Below are 23,971 nucleotides of genomic sequence, written 5' to 3' on the forward strand. Positions count from 1 at the left end.
TGTCAAACTGAGACTCCCACAAACTGGCCGCCCTGCCGCCTGCCCGATCGTCGTCACAGTTTTCATCGTCTTCGTCGTGTTTGGATTGGTGGTGAAAAAAGGTGTTTCAAAGTGCCCTGCGAAAAAAATCGGTGAAAATCGCCATAAATTCCGCTCGGCGCGTGGCAAGTGTGGCTGCAAGTTGGACCCCGCACCAGGTGGAAGTGATTGGTGTGTGATTTGGCCCGGAAGTGGTCCGGGAAAGTGCCGGAAACTTGCCGCTAGTCCGAAAAGAGAGAAGAAGCAGGACCTTCCTCCACAAGAAATCGAGCAGGCAGCTGCAGCAGCAGAGGTCGCGAAAGGAAGAAGCAGGCGACGACGACGACGGTGTGAAGAAGAAAAGTAAGTACTCTGCCACCGTTTCTTCACCCAGGCAGCGCGGCCCCCTTCGATGAGGCTCGGCTCTTCGTGTCTGCTCTTTCCCCATCGTTACCCTCCCCCGCCTGGTGTCCACCAGCTTGGCAGCAACAAGCCAAATTCGGGAACGGACAGCAGAGGCGCAGAGGCCAACCCACCACCTTTTTACTCCTCGGTGGGTTGCGCTCTTTGCTCTTCTTGTCCATGACCTCCCCCCCGGTGAGGAATCGTAAACCTTTGGGAAAAGTTTGGTGCGTTTCTGGATAAATTAACGCTGTCTAAAAAATAGACTAAGCAGGCCACCATCGAAAACTAACAATGTGATTGTCATTTTTTCAATTTATTATGTTTGGTGCAATTTGTCCAAATATTTATCAACTGTTTTTGATCCTTTTCAAGTTATATGTATTTATATTTTTTAAATTTTTTAATGATTTATTTCTGTAAACAAAGATTAACTAACGAACAAAACTATTGTTATTCAAGCTAGTGGGGTTTTAATGTAATATCTTTTGTGTATTATTCGTAATATTTTTGGTCATGGCTCTGTAAAAGACCAATGACATTTGAACGAATGAGGGGTGGAACGGGTACTCACTTTTGTGATCGAAATACGTAATAATCACAGGGTTAATAAGATTCTTTTTACATTATTTTTCAATGAAATTTACAACTTTAATACATCAAACTTATATGAAATTTCTAAAAGATTCTAAATATGAAAAAAATTAAACCAAAAAAACGACTTATACACTGCCGTTCTACGCATAATTACAAATACAAATACAAAGTTTATAAATAATACTTAAGTGCTTACAACTTTTGATATGGTTGTCAGATCTTCAATCTTTTAAGCTCGTTGGGTAGGTCTTTTGATTACATACTGCCGTTCTACGCATAATTGTCCCATGTAAATTTTGGACGATGTTGACTTTATGATATTTTTAAGTTTAGTTTTATGTGTACTTTAAGAAAAACACATAAAATCTGGTACTTTGTTCGCAAACTCATTAAAAACAACACCAAGTATGTTTGTCCCATCGTTGAACTTCTACGCATAATTGTCCCACCAAGTATTTCTTACACGGAATCATCAGTTTTACTAAGCATTACGTCTTGTTTAGCAGTTGTATAGCAAGATAATTACAAATAAGGGTGGTAAACTGCTAACTGGGGCGATTAGGGACACATAGGGTGAATAGGAATCCACGGGACAATTATGCGTAGAAACACAGAAATCGATCGAAAAATTTCAATCGCGTTTTTCTCAGTAGCACTTTTTTGAAAATGGGACGATTATGCGTAGAACGGCAGCATAGACCTTCAAAAATTGACAAAACTGGCTCAACTCGAGAGGAAGCATTAAGTTTGGGGTCCCCAGAAACACGTGCACGTTGATTTTTTCAAAAATATTTAGAAAGGGCCGAATGGCAGGCCAAGGGTGAATGCTGCTGATGATACCTCTTCAGTTGACGCTCAGGCGAGGAACATCCTGGAAAGAGCGTCACCGACTACGTCCGTAGTCCTGTTAGATCATTCTTGATCAGGACAGTATAGCTCTGGTTCTGTGGGATTTGGCCAGCCACCAGAGAGAATCCCCAACACGGGAGTTGCATCCGCACGCTGCGACTGCGGAAATGGACTTGCCGCTGCTCGGTTGTTTACTGTGCTGACAGCTAGACCAAGCGTTGTGCGCAGTGTGTTCAGCCCTATGTTCAGCCCCAATCATTATAGCGACAGACATTACAAAGGGTCTATCTCATTATGGTAATCTAGTACCTCACATCCTCCTTCCTCTCTTAAAACTACCACTTAGGAGATTTACTAATGTATTAGATGAAAAAAAGTAGAAGGAACCAACGTCAAGTTTAAACTAGCATTCTCGAGAATCAAGTACAGCTCAACCCGTAAACAAACTTTAAGAACCCTATCGAAAGAATTTAACATAAGAATTTAGCATTCTTTTAAAATCCATGACACACCTATCTATCATCTTTCTATCTTTTCTTTTTATCTATAAAACTATAGTAGAAATTATCCATCGGTTATTAATTAGATAGTAGAAAATTACCAATTTGTTCATGAGTTTTTCATCCAGAGTTGTTGAACTACGAAATTACATACATCAGTGGGGTAAATTAACATTTTTTATGGCAATTTTTGTTATTAAAAGTTTTATTCAGGGAATATTTTAAATTTATAGATAATTTGCTAGTGGACAGTTTTTCATAAAATTCGATTACATTTCAACAATCCAAGAAAACGTAAGAAAATCATTTTCTTTTCAAGTTCTTTTATAGAAACATGCTATATGAAAACAATGGATTTTTGATGAAGCAGTTTCTTCAATTAATTTTAAAGAAACATAAGATGAAACTCTTTAAAATCTTTTTTGCATACAATATTTTACAGTTTTATAATTCTTTTCAATAATTATACCGTTGACCAGGTGAATTTAAACGAGTGGTATTTCTGATTTGCTGATATCCATATCCTTTGAATTTTTGAACTGAAATTCCGCGCTGATTTGGCTGACAAGTTGATTTGTTTTCAATATTTTCCAAAAAGCGAGCTGAAAACTCAAGGCAACTTTTGACAACAGCCGAAAATTTGTTCTGCGGCTGTCATGCGGCCATTTTTCTGCGGTAATATCAGCGCGCCTGGACTCTAACTATTGACGCCCACGATAATACTTTCTTTTATCCTGTGATTTTGTTTAAAAAAAAAACCTATCTTACAAATGACCATACAAATGTGTTACAGTGCGAATTCCGGAAGGCTCGAGAACTTATACCAAATGCACCCTACGAGGTATAATAAGTCACCTTGGCACTAGGACACCGTTCTCTCAAGCCATTCATCACTTCTCAATTCTTTTATTCGGACTCAAACCAAAACAGCTAACTGTAGCAACGCTGGTGACAAACTCGAAGACTTTGCACAGCCTGTGCTGTGTTTTTTGCGGACATATCACCAGAACCTTTGTCCAACCTGACGTATTCAACCCACCGCCGAGCACGCAATATTTTTTTCGTGGTTAGTAAGAACCATGCTGACACAGTTCCGACAGCTATCACGTAACGGCTTTTATGTCGGTACCTACTTGCGGGAGTTCACGTCGTATTCACCTCATTCATGTTGTCCTGCAACTAGTTAATACAGTAATTTTCCACCCAAGGCTTTTAAAAAACCCTGAAATTTCGTATTCTTTTCTACAAATTGGACACAACGCAATTTTCCGGTCCTATTCGCAAACAGACATTTTCAAGTGACCTTCCCGATCGATTTGTAAACGAGCATTGAATTTGCCAACATAAACTTTAACTACACAATCAGTCAAACTCGTAACGTAACTTGGCATTTAACAGTTCGGTTCAAACATTCTCATAGCGGCAGTTCCGGCCCGCAACCAGCCTGATTCGTAAACACACATTTCTTAGCTGTCTTCCCAGTTTGTCTCATAAACGAACATTTACAAGTGGCCTTCCCAGTTTGATTCGTAAACGAACACTTCCTTGCAACCTCTCCATTCCACAATCAGTTCGATTCTTAAACAGACATATTCTAGTGACCGTCCCAGTTCGATTCGTCATCAAACATTTCCGTCTGATTCGTAAACAGGCATTTCTTAGTGTCCGTTCCAGTTCAATTCGTTAACGAACATTTCCGTCTGATTTGTAAACAGACATTTCCTAGTGGCCGTCCCAGTTCGATTCGTTAACGAACATTTCCGTCTGATTCGTAAACAGACATTTCCTAGTGGCCGTCCTAGTTCGACTCGCAAACGAACATTTCCATGCAGCCATCCTGATCCGCTGCCCGTCTGATTCGTAAACAGACATTTTCTAGTGGCCGTCCCAGTTCGATTCGCAAACGAACATTTCCATGTAGCCATTCTGATCCGCTGCCCGTCTGATTCGTAAACAGACATTTTCTAGTGGCCGTCCCAGTTCGATTCGTTAACGAACATTTTTGTCTGATTCGTAAACATACATTTCCTAGTGGCCGTCCCAGTTCGATTCGTTAACGAACATTTCCGTCTGATTCGTAAACAGACATTTCCTAGTGGCCGTCCTAGTTCGACTCGCAAACGAACATTTCCATGCAGCCATCCTGATCCGCTGCCCGTCTGATTCGTAAACAGACATTTTCTAGTGGCCGTCCCAGTTCGATTCGCAAACGAACATTTCCATGTAGCCATTCTGATCCGCTGCCCGTCTGATTCGTAAACAGACATTTTCTAGTGGCCGTCCCAGTTCGATTCGTTAACGAACATTTCCGTCTGATTCGTAAACATACATTTCCCAGTGGCCGTCCCAGTTCGATTCGTTAACGAACATTTCCGTCTGATTCGTAAACAGACATTTCCTAGTGGCCGTCCTAGTTCGACTCGCAAACGAACATTTCCATGTAGCCATTCTGATCCGCTGCCCGTCTGATTCGTAAACAGACATTTTCTAGTGGCCGTCCCAGTTCGATTCGTTAACGAACATTTCCGTCTGATTCGTAAACAGACATTTCCTAGTGGCCGTCCTAGTTCGACTCGCAAACGAACATTTCCATGCAGCCATTCTGATCCGCTGCCAGTCTGATTCGTAAACAGACATTTCCTAGTGGCCGTCCCAGTTCGATACGTTAACGAACATTTCCGTCTGATTCGTAAACAGACATTTCATAGTGGCCGTCCCAGTTCGATTCGTTAACGAACATTTCCGTCTGATTCGTAAACATACATATCCTAGTGGCTGTCCCAGTTCGATTCGTTAACGAACATTTCCGTCTGATTCGTAAACAGACATTTCCTAGTGGCCGTCCTAGTTCGACTCGCAAACGAACATTTCCATGCAGCCATTCTGATCCGCTGCCAGTCTGATTCGTAAACAGACATTTCCTAGTGGCCGTCCCAGTTCGATACGTTAACGAACATTTCCGTCTGATTCGTAAACAGACATTTCATAGTGGCTGTCCCAGTTCGATTCGTTAACGAACATTTCCGTCTGATTCGTAAACATACATATCCTAGTGGCCGTCCCAGTTCGATACGTTAACGAACATTTCCGTCTGATTCGTAAACAGACATTTCCTAGAGGCCGTCCTAGTTCGACTCGCAAACGAACATTTCTAGCAGCCATTCTGATCCGCTGCCTGTCTGATTCGTAAACAGACATTTCCTAATGGCCGTCCCAGATCGATTCGTAAACGAACATTCCACGCTACAATCCTTCGGACCTTCACATGTGATCGAAGGAGAATGGTAGGAGTGCTAGTCGACCGTGCGTGAGTGCAAAGGTCTCGCAAACCGGTGGCAGCAAAGCGTTTTGTAGTCGGACATAGGCGAACCTGCCGCACGCTTGCTCGGTATCGTGATTTAGACTAACCAACCTCTCTCCTCTGATAGCACGTGTGCACACTCGAGTGACGAGTACGCGCCGACGCCACCGTGGTGAGCGACAACACTGTTGTACTCAACGAATGGCACTGACAGTACTTGCTAACCCCCTGCGGGGGTCCCTTCACGGAAAAACACATTTACCTTTAAATTACTCTGTCATTTCACCATTTTTATTCAGCACATGACCTTACCCAGATCCCCCTTTCTTGCCAGCCCATGTTTAGAAAATAAAAACAAAATTTTAATCTCGTGCTTCGCAAATTCAAACAAGATCTTCAAAAAATGATCGATTTCAACCTGCTGGATCGTCAAGGGTTAACCAGATATTTTATTAAAAAAAATATCGTGAGCCATCCAGGGTTAGCTGTGCCTTTTTGGAATATTCGATAAGAAATATCCATTGTGGACCTGCCTCCCTCGTCTTTTCCCAGTCCGCTCCAAACTTTTCGTCGATGCAGAACACCAACACCACCAGAACACAACACCCAGAAACTTACCACCACCAAGACGACGACAGAAAACTCTCCGTTTCCTCACCGATGCAAAAATAATAAAAACCGAATTACACTCACTATTCCGCGTGTTGGGGATTCTCCGTAGGTTGAAGCAGGTTCCGTACCTTATCGCCGGGGTCCCGGAGATACTCCTGGCAGGATCGCCAATGTGGGATTTGGCCAGCCACCAGAGAGAATCCCCAACACGGGAGTTGCATCCGCACGCTGCGACTGCGGAAATGGACTTGCCGCTGCTCGGTTGTTTACTGTGCTGACAGCTAGACCAAGCGTTGTGCGCAGTGTGTTCAGCCCTATGTTCAGCCCCAATCATTATAGCGACAGACATTACAAAGGGTCTATCTCATTATGGTAATCTAGTACCTCACAGGTTCCTTGCAAGTGTCCTATTTTTTTACCTCCACGTTGGCTTGGTTTCGTCATGATGACAAAGTGTTACCTTGCTGGTGGCCTGTGGAAACGGATCGTAAACCTTCGAACGCCGCGGGTTACAATCGAGACGACTAAAAGAAAGGGGCGCGATAATGTGGGACAGGGAAGTAATTTGTGATTTTAGACGGTATTGTTTTGATTCGCAGTATGTTGAGTCAACTGCTGTGGATGTACCTGAAACATCGCACAACGGGGTTTCTCTTCTTTCCAATTATATCTACCATCTATCATCTGTTTATTTTGTTTTACTGATTCTCTAACACACCCTCTGTTTATTATCGTCCATTTGTTTTCGATTTTACTTTTTTGATTCTCTTATTTCTCAACGCTTTTCCACTCTATTTTACTAATGGAGCATTTCCATTCGAGCAGTTTTTGCTTTTTTCTACAATGTATTCCTTATGGGAGAACTGTCATTTCTACCACTCGAATCGGGTGTTCCATTGATGCTGCTGTAAAAAACTGTCTGTTTTCCCTTAATTTGGCAGCGATGTCAATTTTGTTTGTCATGTGCCTTTTCTTTATATATCTTTTTAAATAATTTTTCATCTGCCCTATAAACTACCCTTAATGCAATCTAAGCTTGTTTGTTTCCTCTATTTATTAACTTTTGTTTATTTCTTTATCTACTTAATAAATGTCTATCATTCTTTTACTATTTCTCGGATGAGTTTTCAAAAAGCCGTAAGAGCCACCGTGACCTCCGATACTAATTTTCCTTTTTCTCCAAATTTAAACAATATTGCAGGCCAAGTGCGAATGATTCTGATGATATCTCTTCAGTTGACGCTCAGGCGAGGAACATCCTGGAAGGAGCGTCTCTGACTACGTCCGTAGTCCTGTTAGATCTTTCTTGATCAGGACAGTATAGCTCTGGTTCCTTGCAAGTGTCCTATTTTCTTACCTCCACGTTGGCTTGGTTTTCATGATGACCTAGCTGGTGGCCTGTGGAAACGGATCGTAAATCTTTGACCAGCGTGGGTCAGAGTCGAGACGGCTAGAAGAAAGGGGCGCGTCAATGTGGGAAAGGGAAGTAATTTGTGATTGTAGACGGTATTGTTTAGATTCGCAGTATGTTGAGTCAACTGCTGTGGATGTACCTGAACGTTGCAGAACGGGGTTTCCTCTCTCCTTTCCATTTCCAGCTACCATCTATCATCTGTTTATTTTGTTTCACTGATTTTCTTAAACGGCTTTTGTTTACTATCCTCCATTTGATTTCGATTTTACTTATTTGATTCTCTTATTTCTCAACGCTTTTCCACTCTATTTTACTAATTGATGCTGCTGCAACAAACTGTCTGCTTTCCCTTAATTTGGCAGCGATGTCAATTTTGTTTATCATGTGTCTTTTCTTTATTTATCTATTTCAATAATTTCTCATCTTCCCTGTAAATTGCCCTCAATACAATCTAAGCATGTTTGTTACCTCTATTTATTAACTATTGTTAATTTCTTTATCTTCTTCATAAATTACTATCTTTCTTTTACTATTGATTCTTTACATAGTATATTTCTTTGACTGTCCATTGTTTTGAAACTTCACCTTTTTCTTAAGCAAGTGAGGTTCGAGCCCTGACTCAATTTATGAAATGATTAAAGGATTAACGCAAATATTACTATTGTACTTTTGAAAAACTTTTATAACATGCTTAGGACCAAAATATTGTAACAAAACACCGCGACAAAAGAAATAGCAACAGATAAACACGACACAACAATAAAGAAGATTTCAGGAGAAAACAATACACAGTAAATAACAATTAGTTTTTGAATTCAAACTAAAAATATAACAGTTTTTGCTTTATGAAAGTTGATAGGCACACTATAAATGGTTAGGCGCTTATACTTACATCAAACCCTACGTAATGTACCACCCCCGGCCGAGTTAAAATGCGTAACCGGAAAAGAAGGTGTGCATGCCTGGCACGAACACTCAAAGCGTGTTCTAGCGTGTTGCTCGTACTGACTCAGAGCAAGGGTGAGATGTAGGTGTAAGGGCAGTGCGTGTTCCTCGGGAACCTGGTGCATAAGATCGGTCAAGGCCCGTTCTTACACTGAAAATTGCGAATTGCGAATTAGTCCAGTGTGTTGTGTTGTATTGCTTGAATGATCTAATAGAACTTTGTTTTATTGATCTAATAAATGTTAAATGTGAAAAAATTTAATACTTGTGATTATCTCGCATACATGCACAAAGAAAATGGAAACTAACAACAAAATACATAATTTGGGAATCAACTCCCTCCGTGTACGCACGAGAGCAAGCAGCAGTGAAGTGCTCAGTGCTCCATCGTTTTTTCGAGTTTTTTCGCCGTAATTGATTGTGGTTACCCGCGAGTTAGCTTCTCCAGCATGCCAAAGGCCGGCCGTGGCCGTGGCAGTTCGAGTGCGGCCTCGAAAAACCCGCGAAGTTCGTCTACCGGCCGTGTGCAAAAAGGTAAACAAACCAACGCCGTGTCGACCGCCATCGCGCAGGGGAGCGTGAACGCAGAAGGCATCGACAAAAAGTTACTACATCCCGGATATGTCCCAAGATCACCAGTGCGAACCCGTTCCGGTACTTCCGGTGCCACGACCAGTGGCACATCAACATCAGCCAACATCCCCATCAGGAATGAGTTCCAGATGCTGAGCGACGACGAAGAAAATAACAACTCTGACGGTAGCAGCACTACCGACGACGACGACGACGATGATGGTCGTGCACGGAAAAAAGTGCCGACGTCAAAAATGAACAACTGTCCAGCGGAACGTAGACCACCTCCAATTTTTGTTTTGGACACGTTAGCGGACGATGTTGACGAGTTGCTGGAAGGTCTCGGATATTGTCTGAAAACCGGTAAGTCGGCAGTGCAAGTGATCACACTGACCAAAAAGAATTTCGACCTGGTGTTTGAAGAATTGAAGCGTAGCAACTTCAACTTCTACACATTCAACCCCGAGAAGCCCCCTGTTAAGGTCGTCTTGCAGGGTTATCAAGACCGTCCGATCTCCGACCTGAAGGGTCACCTTTCGGACGCCGGAATAAAACCGCGGGAGATTAAAGTGCTCTCGCGCAAGACAACGGTAACAGGTACACACTGTACCTGTTGTACTTCGACCGCGGCACCGTCAAGATCCAAGACCTGCGGCGGACTAAAACGTTGGACGGTTTTTGGGTAAACTGGCGGTTTTACACTAAGAACCCGACGGACGTAGCGCAATGCCACCGTTGCCAGAAATTCGGTCACGGCTCGCGGAACTGCAACCTCCAGCCCCGCTGCGTGAAGTGCGGTGAGTCACACCTCTCGGAGGCGTGCGCACTGCCACGAAAGGCGGACTTGGGGGACAAGGCAGAACAAACCAAGCCGCGCCTAAAATGCGCGAACTGTGACGGCAACCATACCGGCAATTACCGCGGATGCGTCGCGCGCAAGGCCTACCTCGAGGAGCAGGAAAAGAGGAAGAAGAAAGCGTCCCACCCTCCTCAGCGAAGTACGAGCGCAGCCGTTCCTGCAGCTGGACAGCGTACGGTTCCAGCGGAAAACTCAGCGTTCCCTCCTGGTTGGGGGCGTTCGTTCGCCAGCGTGGTCGCTGCCGGTAGCGGCAGTACGGCCCAGCAAGAAGTCACCGGGAAGATCTCTTCACCCTGCCGGAGTTCTTTGCTCGCGGGGAGATGATGACGCGGTTTCGGAGCTGCCGGAACAAGGCAGAACAATTCCTGGCCCGTGGGGAACTGATGATCAAACACATCTACAAAGGATAAATTACCTGTGATCTAGATATGCTTTCTCTTCCTCTATCCCCTTTCCTTTGCAATTTCTGTAAGTTTTTTTAATAGTTTTTTCTTACTCTTGCTAGTGCCTTAGTTAAAGAAATAATTGTTCCTAAATGGATTATGATGCAACACACAGCTGTAAGGAACTCCAAAACTCTGTTATGCACTTCAAAATAGCTCATTGTATCTTAATTATTCACCAATAAAACCGAATTGAATTGAAAATAATTTGGGAATTAGATTTATTGATTTAATAATTAAATAATTATTGACTTCAGGAAACTGCATGCGAGTCAGATCCCTGGTGTTACCTATCCAATGATATCCCATATGGGTTGCATGATAGATCCGGACAACGTTTTCATCAAAATATCATAGATCCGGATTAAAAAAAGTATAAATATCAGTGCTTTAAACTTTTACTAGGGTTGTCAGATCTTCATTCATTTAAGCTTGTAAATATGATTATCCATGGAGAAAAATGCATTTTAGATGTTTTCAGTTGATTTGACTTCTATTTTTTCCAAGTTTTGAAAAAATATTCTTTTTTCTGATTTTTCAGACTAATTTTGAAGAGGGGCGACATAAACTTTGAAAAATATTTGCTAAAAAAAACGATTACCTATGACTTAAGTCCGGAAGATTGTAAAAAGGGTGGTCATGTTACACATTTTGAAAAAAAAAAACCCTTCTAACGAGTCTAAAACATTGAAGATCTGACAACCCTATCAAAAGTGATGAGCACTATAGTGTTAATTATACACTTTGTTGATTCCGAATCTCAGATATTTTGATGAAAATTATGTCCTTATCCTTACCCATCGTTAGATTTGTAATCAAAAGAATGCAATAGGATGAAAATCTATCATGAGTATATTAATGTGAGTAAGGCGTCACGCACCTTAAGGTGGATTAAGCATGGTTTTTTTAGAATCTTTGCTTTACTTCGCTAGGAAACCTTGATTTTAGCGGATGGCAGACTGGATTTCGCTATGTGAAGTTATGATTGTCTAAGCTCAAAATGCCAAGGAATTTATAATTGGGAAATGTTGATGACCCACTTTTTTAAGCGGATAATGGAAAATCTCCACGGTATCCCCGAAGAAGTTTCGCTTAGAGTTGGACGGTTTTTGGAAAGCGTTGCGACGATTGGCATAGTGTGTTCACGAGTAAAAATAACAGTTTTATTCTCAAGGCAAGCAATCGGATGCTGCTCTGTCGAGACTATTTCCGTTTAGTTTTTGCCTTCCTCACCTTACTGAGGAAAGGCTATAAAATCACTCGAAAAATGAACTTCTTAATTCGACCTCGTAGACCTACCTTCACGTATGAGCAATTCCAGCCCAAAACAGGAATTTTTTAGGTACTTTTTTCTCGACCCTCTCCGATTTCAATGAAACTTTGTAGACATGTTATCCTAGGCATATATAAGCCATATTTGTGTATATGGAGCCAGTAACACTCGATAAAGCCATTTTAGAAGGGCGTACGTGTTTTCAATATTTTTGTATTTCGTAATTTAAATATTGCTGTATCACCGACACCGACGTAACACTCCAGGTAAAAAATCTGCTGAAATGTGTCCCAGCACGACTCACCCCAATTACTTCCTTGGAATCACCCCTTGCCGATAAAAATATATTTCGCAACACTGCTCGACCCATTGTTTGCAAACAAAACGTAGTTTATGAATGAATCAGCTGATTTGTGTTTACAAACAAAATAGAATCAGTGTTGCCTTGCTAATACATTTTTCGAAAAACCGTGTGACAGCTCACCGGACTTACCGGAGGGGTGATGCAAAGAAGGGTCATCTTTTTTACTTGAGTGTTACGTCGGTGTCGGTGGCTGTATCTCGAAGCCGTTGCATCGTATCAAAAAGTGGTCAAAGACAAACTTGTAGAAAATTTGACGGGCTTTCCGAAAAAAATACACTGAAAGAAAAAAACACTCCACTTTTATGAGATTTTTTGATTTTTAAGTTTAAAAGTCAATTTTGAAGGTGAGCCCCAGAGCTGAAAATGTCAGGGGTCCTGACTCGAAAATCGGCGACGCATACACGATTTTTTCAGATCCATTCACTGAACCGCAAAACCGTGACATAAACAAACCCGACTCAGTCGTGAGTGCCCTAGCTCACTGAGCAGCTGCAATGCGAGGCATAAGTCGACTAACGCTCATTCGACGTTGCACGCACACACATAAAGAAACAAGTTTTTACACAAAAAGTTGGTATTTATGCGTGGAAATGTAATTTTGAATATAAGTTATGGTTGTTTTAAGTGTTTTGCACAGTCTAGAACCATTCAATTGTTTAAAAATAGTCAAAATAGTGTTTAGAGAGGATTTTACGAGTCAGTCATACGACACGAATTGAGTGAGTGTAGCTCATTTTTTCACGTCTCTCATTCTACAGCAGCCGACCGGCACGAGTCAGGCGGCAGTGGTTGAATGGACACAGTAGGCTTACAGTCACATGCTAGCAGTGAACTGACATTTTGGTTTGCTTCATGTGTACGCTGGGTTGGAAACATTTTGCAGGCCTGGTGAGCCCACGATTTTTTTTCGTTCAAAATTTTTGTGAAAATAGCCTAAGATGTTACAAAAAGACTCACGAAAAATGCAGGATGGAGCAACTCACATAAAAAAATACAAAAAACATTTACTGAAACTGTTTTTTTGAAAAGTGCTCTAAACGTCAAAATTTTCAAAAACCAAACTCGGGAGTCGATTCTCCAGACAATTTTACATAAAAGTCTCCATATTGACCATTGTCCTAAGTCCTATCCTTGTGAATTTACAGCAGCTTTAAAAATAAAATTGTTGAAAAAATAGGTTTTTTGATGGTTTTTGGCAAATTCTATATGACGGACTTGATTTTTCAGTTTTGAAAATATTTTTACCGAAAAGCTCGTTCAATTTCCCATAAGTTTGTCTTTGACCACATTTCAATTGGATGTATGGGCTTACAGATATAAGCGAATTTATTATCCAGGTTACTTTACTACACTGAAAAAATGTTATGTTTGAATTATGAGCAATGTAATTAGTTTATATCTGTAAGCCCATACATCCAATTGAAATTTTGTCAAAGACAAACTTATGGGAAATTGGACGAGCTTTTCGGTAAAAATATTTTCAAAACTGAAAAATCAAGTCCGTCATATAAAAACAGCCAAAAACCATCAAAAAACCTATTTTTTCAAAATTTTTATTTTTAAAACCGCTGTAACTTCACAAGGATTGGACTTAGGACAATTATCAATATGGAGACTTTTATGTAAAATTGTCTGGAGAATCGACTCTCGAGTTTGGTTTTTGAAAATTTTGACGTTTAAAGCACTTTTCAAAAAAAAAAAAACAGTTTCAGTAAATGATTTTTTTTATTTTTTTAGGTGAGTCGCTCCATCCTGCATTTTTTGTGAGTCTTTTTGTAACATCTTAGGCTATTTTCACAAAAATTTTGAACGAAAAAAAATCGTGGCCTCACCTTTAAAATTGACTTTTAAACTTAAAAATCAAAAAATCTCATAAAAGTGGAGTGTTTTTTTCTTTCAGTGTATTTTTTTCGGAAAGCCCGTCAAATTTCCTACAAGTTTGTCTTTGACCACTTTTTGATACGATGCAACAGCTTCGAGATACAGCAATATTTAAATTACGAAATACAAAAATATTGAAAACACATACGCCCTTCTGAAATGTCATTATCGAGTGTAACTGGCTCCATATACACAAAAATGGCTTATATATGCCTAGGATAACATGTCTACAAAGTTTCATTGAAATCGGAGAAGGTCGGGTACAACAGATTCCCTATTTGACATGGAATTGCTCGTATACGATACCTATCGACTCAGAATCAAATTCTGAGCAAATGTCTGTGCGTGTGTATGTCTGTAAGTCCGTGCACCGAAAAATATGCACTCGATTATCTCCGGACTGGCTGAACCGATTTGGTCCGTTCTGGTCCCATTCGATCCGTCTTGGGGTCCCACAAAACCCTAGTTAATATTATGAAGTTTTGATAAGTACTTCAAAAGTTATGCTAAAAAAACGATTCTGGCTAAAGTTTGAAAGATTGTAAAAAGGGTTGTTTTTTGTAAGAAAACCCGTCTGATCATACATTTTTAGAAAGATATTTGAAAGACCTTTCCAACAAGCCCAAAAGATTGAAGATCTGATAACCCCAAAAGTTATGTGCACCTAAGTGTCACTTGTACACATTTCAGAGGCCGGATCTCAAATATTTTGATGAAAAAGTTGTCCGGATCTATCCGGAGATCTGGCTCCCGGGATTTTGTTGATTTGAAACTCCCGGGAAAAAATGAACAGATATATTTTTTTACTGCCTGAAGGCTTACAAAACTTTAAAGTAATATAACTATTGAAAGTGAACAATTTTCATGAAACAGTCCCGTAGGTGTTGTTCTAATATTACGTCCAATGATTTTTGGGATGCTAGACCACATACTCCATGTAGATATGTTGTAAGAAGTAAAATTTAGATAAAATTTGTAGGTTTGACATTCTTACTACAGAAACAAATATGTACATAATTGTGAGGAAGGCACCAATTACCATCGGTGGATTAAGTAACGTTTTTTTTAAACTTTAATTTAAAAGTTTTAGCCCAGACATTTCTTAAGGAAACAACAATGTCAATAAAAAGTTAACCCAACAAGAAAAATCAGTTTCTCGGCACAAGTTAGCAAGCTATTCGTTGTTGTTGTTCCAGCTGATTTAACCCAACGAAACGTGCCACTTACTTATCATCTCATTCTCTCTGTGTTTGTGTTTTTGTTTATTCCCATAGGCATCGACGACGACAATAACAACACCACCTTCAACCGCACTTACGAAAACCACTCCGAGGGGCCATGATGGACAGCCCGTGCGAATCGGAAAGTTCACTGGACGGCGGAGTGATGCTGCCGCCGAGTCCGGTCTCCCGGGAGCAACTCCAGAAGCGCATCGAAAGCCTCACCCAGCAGAACAAGTGAGTTCCGACGCGAGAAGGAATCCCAAATTTTTCGTATATTAATTCTTTTTTTTTTCGACCGACAGGGTGTTGAAAGTCGAGCTGGAAACCTACAAGATCCGCGTTAAAGTCATCCAGGAGGAGAACCGTGCGCTGCGTCAGGCTTCAGTTATCATCGTGAGTCATTTTTATTTTATTTTGTAGATTAACTGGCTAATTCCTGTGTCCCGTTGTCTGTGGTGGCCTAAGCCAGCAGCAGTGTTAAGCTAGTTGGTTCGTTTCTTTTTGGGATGGGCATTATTCGATTTTTGTGCGCTGCTATTTCGGGCTCGGCTATCTTTTCCTTTGCCTTCTCCTTCTCGTCCCATTAGCGCGGCAGCTAATTTCGTTGTTATTTTTCGGTTTTTCGTTCTTTTATTCCGTTTTATCAACGAGCGAACGTTGAGCTATTTGAGTCGTTTGCCGGCTTTTGTTTGTTTGCCAGCGCCAGAGCTCAACAAGTGCAACAAATTCGTAATGCATAATCGTAATCTCAAACTCAACTTTTCTTCTTTGTCTTCTGTTTTTAGCAAGCGAAAGCCGAACAAGAGGAAGAGTACATCTCAAACACGCTGCTCAAGAAGATCCAAGCGCTGAAGAAGGAAAAGGAAACGCTTGCCCATCACTACGAGCGCGAGGAAGAATGTCTGACGAACGATTTGTCCCGCAAGCTGGACCAGCTGCGGCAGGAAAAGTGCAAACTCGAGCTCACCCTCGAGCAGGAGCAGGAATGTCTGGTGAACAAGCTGATGCGCAAGATTGAGAAGCTCGAGGCGGAAACTTCGGCCAAGCAGAACAACCTCGAGCAGTTGCGGCGCGAGATGGTGGAGCTGGAGAATACGCTCGAGCAGGAACAGGAAGCGCTGGTCAACAAGCTGTGGAAGCGCATGGACAAGCTGGAGGCGGAAAAGCGCTCGCTGCAGATTAAGCTGGACCAGCCCGTGTCCGATCCGACTAGTCCGAAGTGAGTACAACGAACATTGGGTTTTGTTGGCATTTGAAAATACAAATTTAATTCAAATCCTTTCCTTTTGCAGAGAAATCAACCACCGGATCGAGAACGGCAACGACACCGCCTCCCAGCTGACGGCCCACATCCAGAACCTCCGTTCGGAGGTGGACCAGCTGCGCGGTAACCTGGCCGCGGCCGAAAAGGAGAGCCAGGAGAAAACCCAGCATTTTGCTCAAGAGGAAAAGTGCATCCGCGACGAGAACAAGCGCCTGCAGCGGAAGCTCGCCCAGGAGGTGGAACGGCGCGAGGCCCTGTCGCGGCACCTGTCCGAGTCGGAGTCGTCGCTGGAGTTTGAGGAGGAGCGGTTGTTCAACGAGAACGTGTCGTCGGGGGTGTTTGGCAGCGGGGGCGTCAACAGGCCGTTGAGTCCGGGTGGGTTGGGCCGGTGCCACGCGTGCGGCCAGCTCGTCAACCGTCGAACCAGCGAGCGGTTCATCAAGCCGGCGATTCCGCTGGGGTTGAACACGTCGGCGCCGAACGTGCTGCACCATCATCACAGCAGCGGTGCCGGTGTTCCGCCGGGTGGTAGCGGCGGCAGCGGTAGCAGTAACTTCCCGTTGCTTTCGGCCGGCAACAGTGGCGCGACGTGAGTTGGAGATGCTGTGCGAAGTTTGGGTCAGAGATTTAATGTTTGCTTTATTCTAGCAGCGGTGGTGGAATTGGCGCCTGTTCGTCGCTCAACAGCAGCATCTCGTCGTCCTCAACACAAAACAATAGCAGTAATGTGTCGTTCAGCGGAAATACGTCCTTTGTGCAGCCGGCCAGTCCAATGGATACCTCAATGTGTAAGGATTAAGTGAGAGTAGGACGCGATCGTCTTTATAAATACAATACTATATCTATTATATATGATACCCATCCACACACACACACACACACACACTCGCACCTATTGAAATCGATCGGAACGGATTAATCTTTGCGCAATGCAAACAAACTGAAAAAAAATGTGTGTGGAAAACAACATAAAATTCAAAAATACAAGGAGCAAATGAAACGCCGCTTTATTGTTACTGATTTACTACGTCTTATACATATATAATTTTTTTATTTACGAATTAGTCATTGTACCGATATTTTGTAAAACAAAATTCAGTGAGTGTGCGGTTCGCGTGAGAAAAAAAACGCCTTTTTTTGAGTAAGAGACGATCTGTTACAAAATTCTGTAAATGTTATCGCGAAAAGTAAGACACGCGGGGCGCGTTTTGAATTTTGCGTTCGTTTTCGCTCTAAACACCTCTCTTTAGTCGTCGATTATCGTACTATAAACAAGAAGAAAACAAAAACACGAAGAAGAAGAATAAACGCGTCATCGGAATCGTTTACCTAATGATAGAGGAATTTTAAAATGTTGCTAGTTGTTGTAACACGGAAGGATCTGGGGGTTCGTGAGAAGAGGGAGAAGATAACAGGGTCGCTATCGCCGAGGAGGAGGAGGAAAAATGTTCAGCTGCTATTGACTAATGGTATCGAAACGATCGTATCAGAACCAGTACTTATCACCCGGGGTGGCCACCCAAGTCGCGAAAAGACATCCGGGAAAAAGACGGGAATTTGAAGCAGTTCACGAAAAAAAAAATAAAGCTCATAAATTTAAGAAGTTACAAAATGGTTTACTCATATTTACTTTTGGATCGATTTATTCAAAATCGATGACCTTCAAAAAATAACAAAAAATATTGGGCAGGCTCAACTCAAGGGGAAGCATAAACTTTGAGGTCCCTAGAGACAAGTGCACTTTGAATTTTTCAAACAATATTTAAACAAGGTCGAATGGTTTTTCTGCAAAGTTTTATGAAGAGTTAGGGCGGTTTTTTCAAGCCTGCGGGAATTTGGTTTGTAGCACACGCTCCTGTAATGATGTGCTACATTTTATACCTGTAAAATTACATAACTTCTATAAAATAATGATTTTTTTTAATCATTAATGCAAAAATGAGTTTTTTCTTGTGTATTCATTACAGAACTAAATCCAAAGTACCATTGTAGAAGGGGAACACACAAAAATTGGAAATTTACATGTTATTTATGTAATATATTGTATTCTATGTCGATTTTGTGGCAGGTGTTTACCTTTTTTTCATTTGCCTCAAACAGTGTGCAAATTACCATGTGATTAAATTTTTCTACATAACTAATTGCAAAACATCAGCAAAAAGGCAAATTTGCACCTTCAAACTTAACGCCTTTTAAATTTACTTTATTCGAGTGTAAAATATCTCTCATAAAAAAAATCCGAATGTTACATCATAAATGGTGTAACACTTTTGCCCGTCATCATACATTATTTTATGTAAATTTGCAACAGATCATATGTAAAACATGATTACGTGAAACTGCAGTTTACAACATACAAGTTTACATTATCTTTTTCGTGTACGTAAATTTACAGTTCTTTCAGTGTAGATTTATTAATAAAAGGGTAACCAGGAATTCAAACTTTACGAACAAAAAATATACAAACTTTAGATGACAACTTTCTGACTTGCAAATTATTCCGTTTTATTTTATTGTTTCATAGAAGTACTCCCAAGTACTCCTACCTCCATTCGATCAGTTTTATCTCATTTTTGCAATTAATTCCTTATGGGAGAAATATAATGCAACTCTATAACTTAGCGAAAAAAAATAAGAAATATTCTCTAATAATAAGCACAAAAGTAGTTCCGGAAGTGTTTTGTTTAATATCTCCGGTAAGTGTTGCAAGATCATCGAAATTTCAACATGTTTGAAAGTTTCTTCAAATACCTAACCAATTATGTGCAGTTGTTCCAAAAAAAAGATTTCTGTAGATTGTAAAAAATGCTAAATTTTATAATGGTATGATGAGCTAAATTATATTTGAACAACATGGGAAATACATGACTTTCCTCTAGAGAAAAAAAATCTTTTAAGTGAGCATTAATTTGTCAATTTTCTTGAAATCATGTTCCGTAGATATGATCAATTTGTAATTAATTCAATATCCGATGGCCGGCAGTGAAATTATAGGAATGTGAAATCTATGTCAGACTTGGTTTGCGCTGATATAGATTATCTCAGTCTTGGGTTTCAGGTGGTAACTACCTCTAATGAACCATTCCTGCCAGCAATAAAGGTCCTACTTTAACATATATATTTTTTTTATATTTTTGGGAATTTGATTTTTGATTGTCTACATAAATACTTTGCGTACAACAGTTCTCGTGATTTGTTGATAATAAATACAGGGAAAGGTCAACATTTCGCAAAAGGTTTTTGGGTGGCCACCCTAATTTCTTTCACATAGACTTACAGATAAAGCCACACATTCAGAAACGGAAAAACCGCACGAATGTAAATGATTTTTTTTATGAAAAGAAAAAGAAAACATACAAAAAACACTCGCATTCGCTTACGCAATATTCATACAAATGACAAAAGATAGAAATAAAACAAAACTATTACAGATAAAAAAAAGCAACAGACGAGCGCACCTAACTAAGAAAAGAAATAAATAAAGAAAGAGAAATGAAAAAGATAACGAATAAACCCACAAAACCCGCAGTCATATAAACAAGTCACGTGGATTTCAAAGCATAACGGAAGCAAGAGGAGCATTAGGACATACCTACACAGCTGTAGTAGTCGAATAGATAGAGTAACGGAACAAGTGTGGACTATTTGCAAAAAAATCTCTTTCTTGCCTCCTTTCACACAAAAAAAACACAAACACACGCGCGTTCACTATTAACTGTTTAAAACAAGTCACGCCACACTGAAACAAAAAATCACACACAAAACACGCAACCGGCTCTATAAACTAGGTGATAAGAAGAAGAGGAAACAGAAGATGGTCGATTAGCCCCCTCACTATAAGTAAACAAGACTATTTTGACTGTAGCAAAAAGTGCATCAAATGTAACCGTCGTCGTTCGCAGAATGAGATGATCATTTTATTATTTTCTTTGTCACAGTTATTAAATGTTTGCATCAACTAGCCATCGAGAGAGAGCGAGAGACAAAGTGTGTGAGTTGATTTTTTCAAGACATTGAAACCGTTTCGATGTGATTTTTGGCGCCATAAGCATTAGTTTTGCAAAAAAAAGAAGAAAACCAAATTTCGCTTAGTATGTGATGAAAAAACAAAAAGTAAAAAAACAAGTTGAAAAAAAGTATTCCAGTGTGTGTTCTAGCGAAATTATTTTCCGGCCCGCCGCCCTCCCTCTCCGAGGAGAGTTTGTGCGATGCACACATACAATACAAACACACGTGCGACACTTTTATGTGAGGCGAACATATTTTCCCTTCTGCACAAGAAGACAAAACTATCAGCTTATGCTATATATTATAATTATTATTATTATTATTTTTACAATACAGGATCATTGATTAATAAATAATCGTAATAAACGTTATGGGATGGAATGTTATTTGGTATATCACAGCCGTTACCGTTTATCCGACAAAAATTGATAAAAAAAACTCTAAACACAAAATCCAGTTGTGTGTGTTCTGTCTTTCGAATCCAATACCCTCGGACTGGCTGAATAATTATGGAAGAGTGAGTGGAACAACGGTGATCCATTGCGGTTTGGAGCCTTTTTTGAAAAGGTCCAATAAACCAAATTTTCAGTTCTTGCTTTTTGGGTTTTTTTAAAGCCGTCCTGAGTCAGGGCATAGTCAGGGGTATTCAAAAAAAAACACCCAAAAAGCAAAAACTAAAAATTTGGTTTATTGGACCTTTTCAAAAAAAAAAACACCAGTTTTTATCTTTTTCGTTGATTTGTTTCGTTAGATTTCATCGATTTAATCCAAATTAATCGCTCTACAGCATTGCCTTGGCGTTCTCGATTGCGAGATTCCTACTCGAAACTAAGTGTCCGAAGGCTTGATTGTTGAGGCAATTGCAAACCTCTTTTTACACCTTAGCCTTCCATCCACCCCGGGATTCGAACTGACGACCTTTGGATTGTTAGTCCAACTGCCTACCAGCGACTCCACCGAGACAGGACCCAGGGAGACGACTCCTGCACCTGGACTGAGCTAACGACCTAAACTTTTTAGGTTAGTCCGGGGCCAACATTTACTTCCCCGTCCGACGGAAGGCGTCATCAGACAAATCTCGTCTCGAAAAATGCCACCGGGACCTTCTGGGATCAAACCCAGGCCGACTGGGTGAGAGGCAACCACGCTTACCCCTACACCACGGGTCCCGGCGAATTCAAGAATCCAAGAATTCATCCAAATTTGCAGTTTATTCGAATGCTTTGTGTCATTTCTGACATAGCGTTTGACAGGTTGCCGATCGATTTCGTCGAGATTTCGGCTTTAAAAAAAATCGGATTTGCTCGGATTACACTCAAACCCCGATGGTTTGACACCAACTGTTGTCAAACGAACGAGATCACTTTTTAGTTTGACATCTCTAGTGACAGTACAAAGTGACAAATATGTGTATTGTATGGAAATGGATCACGAAGGGGAGAGGGGGGTTGAGGGCGAAGGAGTGGGGTCAAGAAACTGCTTTACGAACAGCAGAGCAAAGGGAGAGGGAGCGTTTTCTTGGGGCTTTTCTTCACCCTCTCAGGCTTGCTTCCGCTGCCGCTGCTGTCCATTTAAAAAATTTCTTGACCGATTCCTTCCGAAGTGCATACACCGTTTAAAGGAATCGATCAATCGGGTATCCTTGATGTCGATTTTTGCCTTCCTCACCTCACTGAGGCAAGGCCATGAAATCACTCGAAAAATGAACTTCTTAAATACACCTCCTAGATATACCTTCACGTATACCAATCGACACAGAATCATATTCTGAACAAATTTCTGTGGGGATGTGTGTAGACATGATTTCTTTCCACACGATTATCTCAGAACTGGCTGAATCGATTTTGGCTGGATCCGCCTAATTCTGTTCCTTTTGAGGTCCCCTAAGACCCTGGAAAAAGTCTGTATTAATTATGTTGATGTATTCATTTTATTTACACGAACTTTTTACTGAAATATACAACTCATAAGACATTGTTTACTAAGACTAGGGGTACAGCATGCAATTCCATAGTGCACCTAATGTTGGCATATCATCACTTTTAAATTCAATTACAGCGCCCCCCCCCCCCTTTCTCCTTTATTTTAGAGATTTGGTTAAAAAAGAATTGAAAATTGCTGTTCTGGTAAAAACAATAATTATAAAAAAAAACTCTAAAATTAATTTGAAAATACAACCTAAAAAACAACATGAATGTGAGGAAGGCACCAACCAGCTTAAGGTGGATTAAGTAACGTTTTTGCCTTCCTCACCTTACTGAGGAAAGGCTATAAAATCACTCGAAAACTGAACTTCTCAATTAGACCTCCTAGACCCACCTTCATGTATACCTAAACCCCCCCCTTTCTCCTTTATTTTAGAGATTTGGTTAAAAAAGAATTGAAAATTGCTGTTCTGGTAAAAACAATAATTATAAAAAAACTCTAAAATTAATTTGAAAATACAACCTAAAAAACAACATGAATGTGAGGAAGGCACCAACCAGCTTAAGGTGGATTAAGTAACGTTTTTGCCTTCCTCACCTTACTGAGGAAAGGCTATAAAATCACTCGAAAACTGAACTTCTCAATTAGACCTCCTAGACCCACCTTCATGTATACCTATCGACTCAGAATCGAATTCAGAGCAAATGTCTGTGTGTGCGTGTGTGTGTGTGTAGGGATGTGGGTCTGTGCACCAAAAAATATGCACTCGATTATCTCAGCACTGGCTTAACCGATTTGGACCGTTTTGGCCTCATTCGATTCGTCTTGGGGTCCCATAAGTCCCTATTGAAAATTATGAAGTTTAGTAAAGTACTTCAAAAGTTATGCTAAAAAAACGATTTTGACTAAAGTCCGGAAGATTGTAAAAAGGGTGGTTTTTGTAAGAAACCCCAGCATGTTATACATTTTTAGAAAGGTATTTAAAAGACCTTTCCAACGCGACCAATACATTGAAGATCTGACAACCCTATAAAAAGTTATTAGCAATTAAGTGTTATTTATGCACTTTTTGGAAGCCGGATCTCAGATATCACGATGAAAACGTTGTCCGGATCTATCATGCAACCCGTCGTTGAACAGGTAATCAAAAGACCTTTCCAACGCGTCCAAAACATTGAAGATCTGACAAGCCTATCAAAAGTTATAAGCACTTAAGAGTTATTTATACACTTTTTGGAGGCTAGTTCTCAGATATTTAGATGAAAACGTATTCCAAATATATCATGCGACCTATCTTTGGATAGGTAATTTAAAGACCTTCCCACGAGCGAGTCTATTTTGGATTGCATTACCCTTTGAATGAGAGGAAGGCACCAACCACCTAAGGGTGGATTAAGTAACGTTTTTTATTGTCGTCCTAGTGTACAGTCAAACGGAGCGAATCGGGACTACAGCCTGGAAAGGGACAGCAGTATTTAGAACACTTTAAAGCTTTAAGTTTGGGAAACTATACACTATT

The 23,971-nt window shown here is 40.6% G+C and overlaps 1 protein-coding gene across 2 annotated transcripts; it reads left to right on the plus strand.

Annotated features, from left to right (window-relative positions):
- Positions 1 to 52: 52 nt before the first annotated feature.
- On the plus strand, positions 53 to 20,174 carry LOC6033452 (coiled-coil domain-containing protein 6). 2 transcript variants are annotated; one of them, XM_038263163.1, is made up of 6 exons: positions 53 to 381; positions 15,306 to 15,488; positions 15,557 to 15,647; positions 16,040 to 16,473; positions 16,547 to 17,107; positions 17,167 to 20,174. In XM_038263163.1, the coding sequence occupies exons 2-6, from the start codon at positions 15,370 to 15,372 to the stop codon at positions 17,315 to 17,317; spliced, it is 1,356 nt and encodes a 451-aa protein (XP_038119091.1). In that variant the 5' UTR covers positions 53 to 381; positions 15,306 to 15,369; the 3' UTR covers positions 17,318 to 20,174. The 2 variants fall into 2 exon arrangements, with proteins under 2 accessions (XP_038119091.1, XP_038119092.1); XM_038263164.1 differs by having other exon boundaries at positions 54 to 381; positions 17,170 to 20,174.
- The last annotated feature ends 3,797 nt before the right edge of the window (positions 20,175 to 23,971 follow it).

The sequence above is a fragment of the Culex quinquefasciatus genome, chromosome 3, assembly GCF_015732765.1.
Source record: "Culex quinquefasciatus strain JHB chromosome 3, VPISU_Cqui_1.0_pri_paternal, whole genome shotgun sequence".
Taxonomy (NCBI): domain Eukaryota; kingdom Metazoa; phylum Arthropoda; class Insecta; order Diptera; family Culicidae; genus Culex; species Culex quinquefasciatus.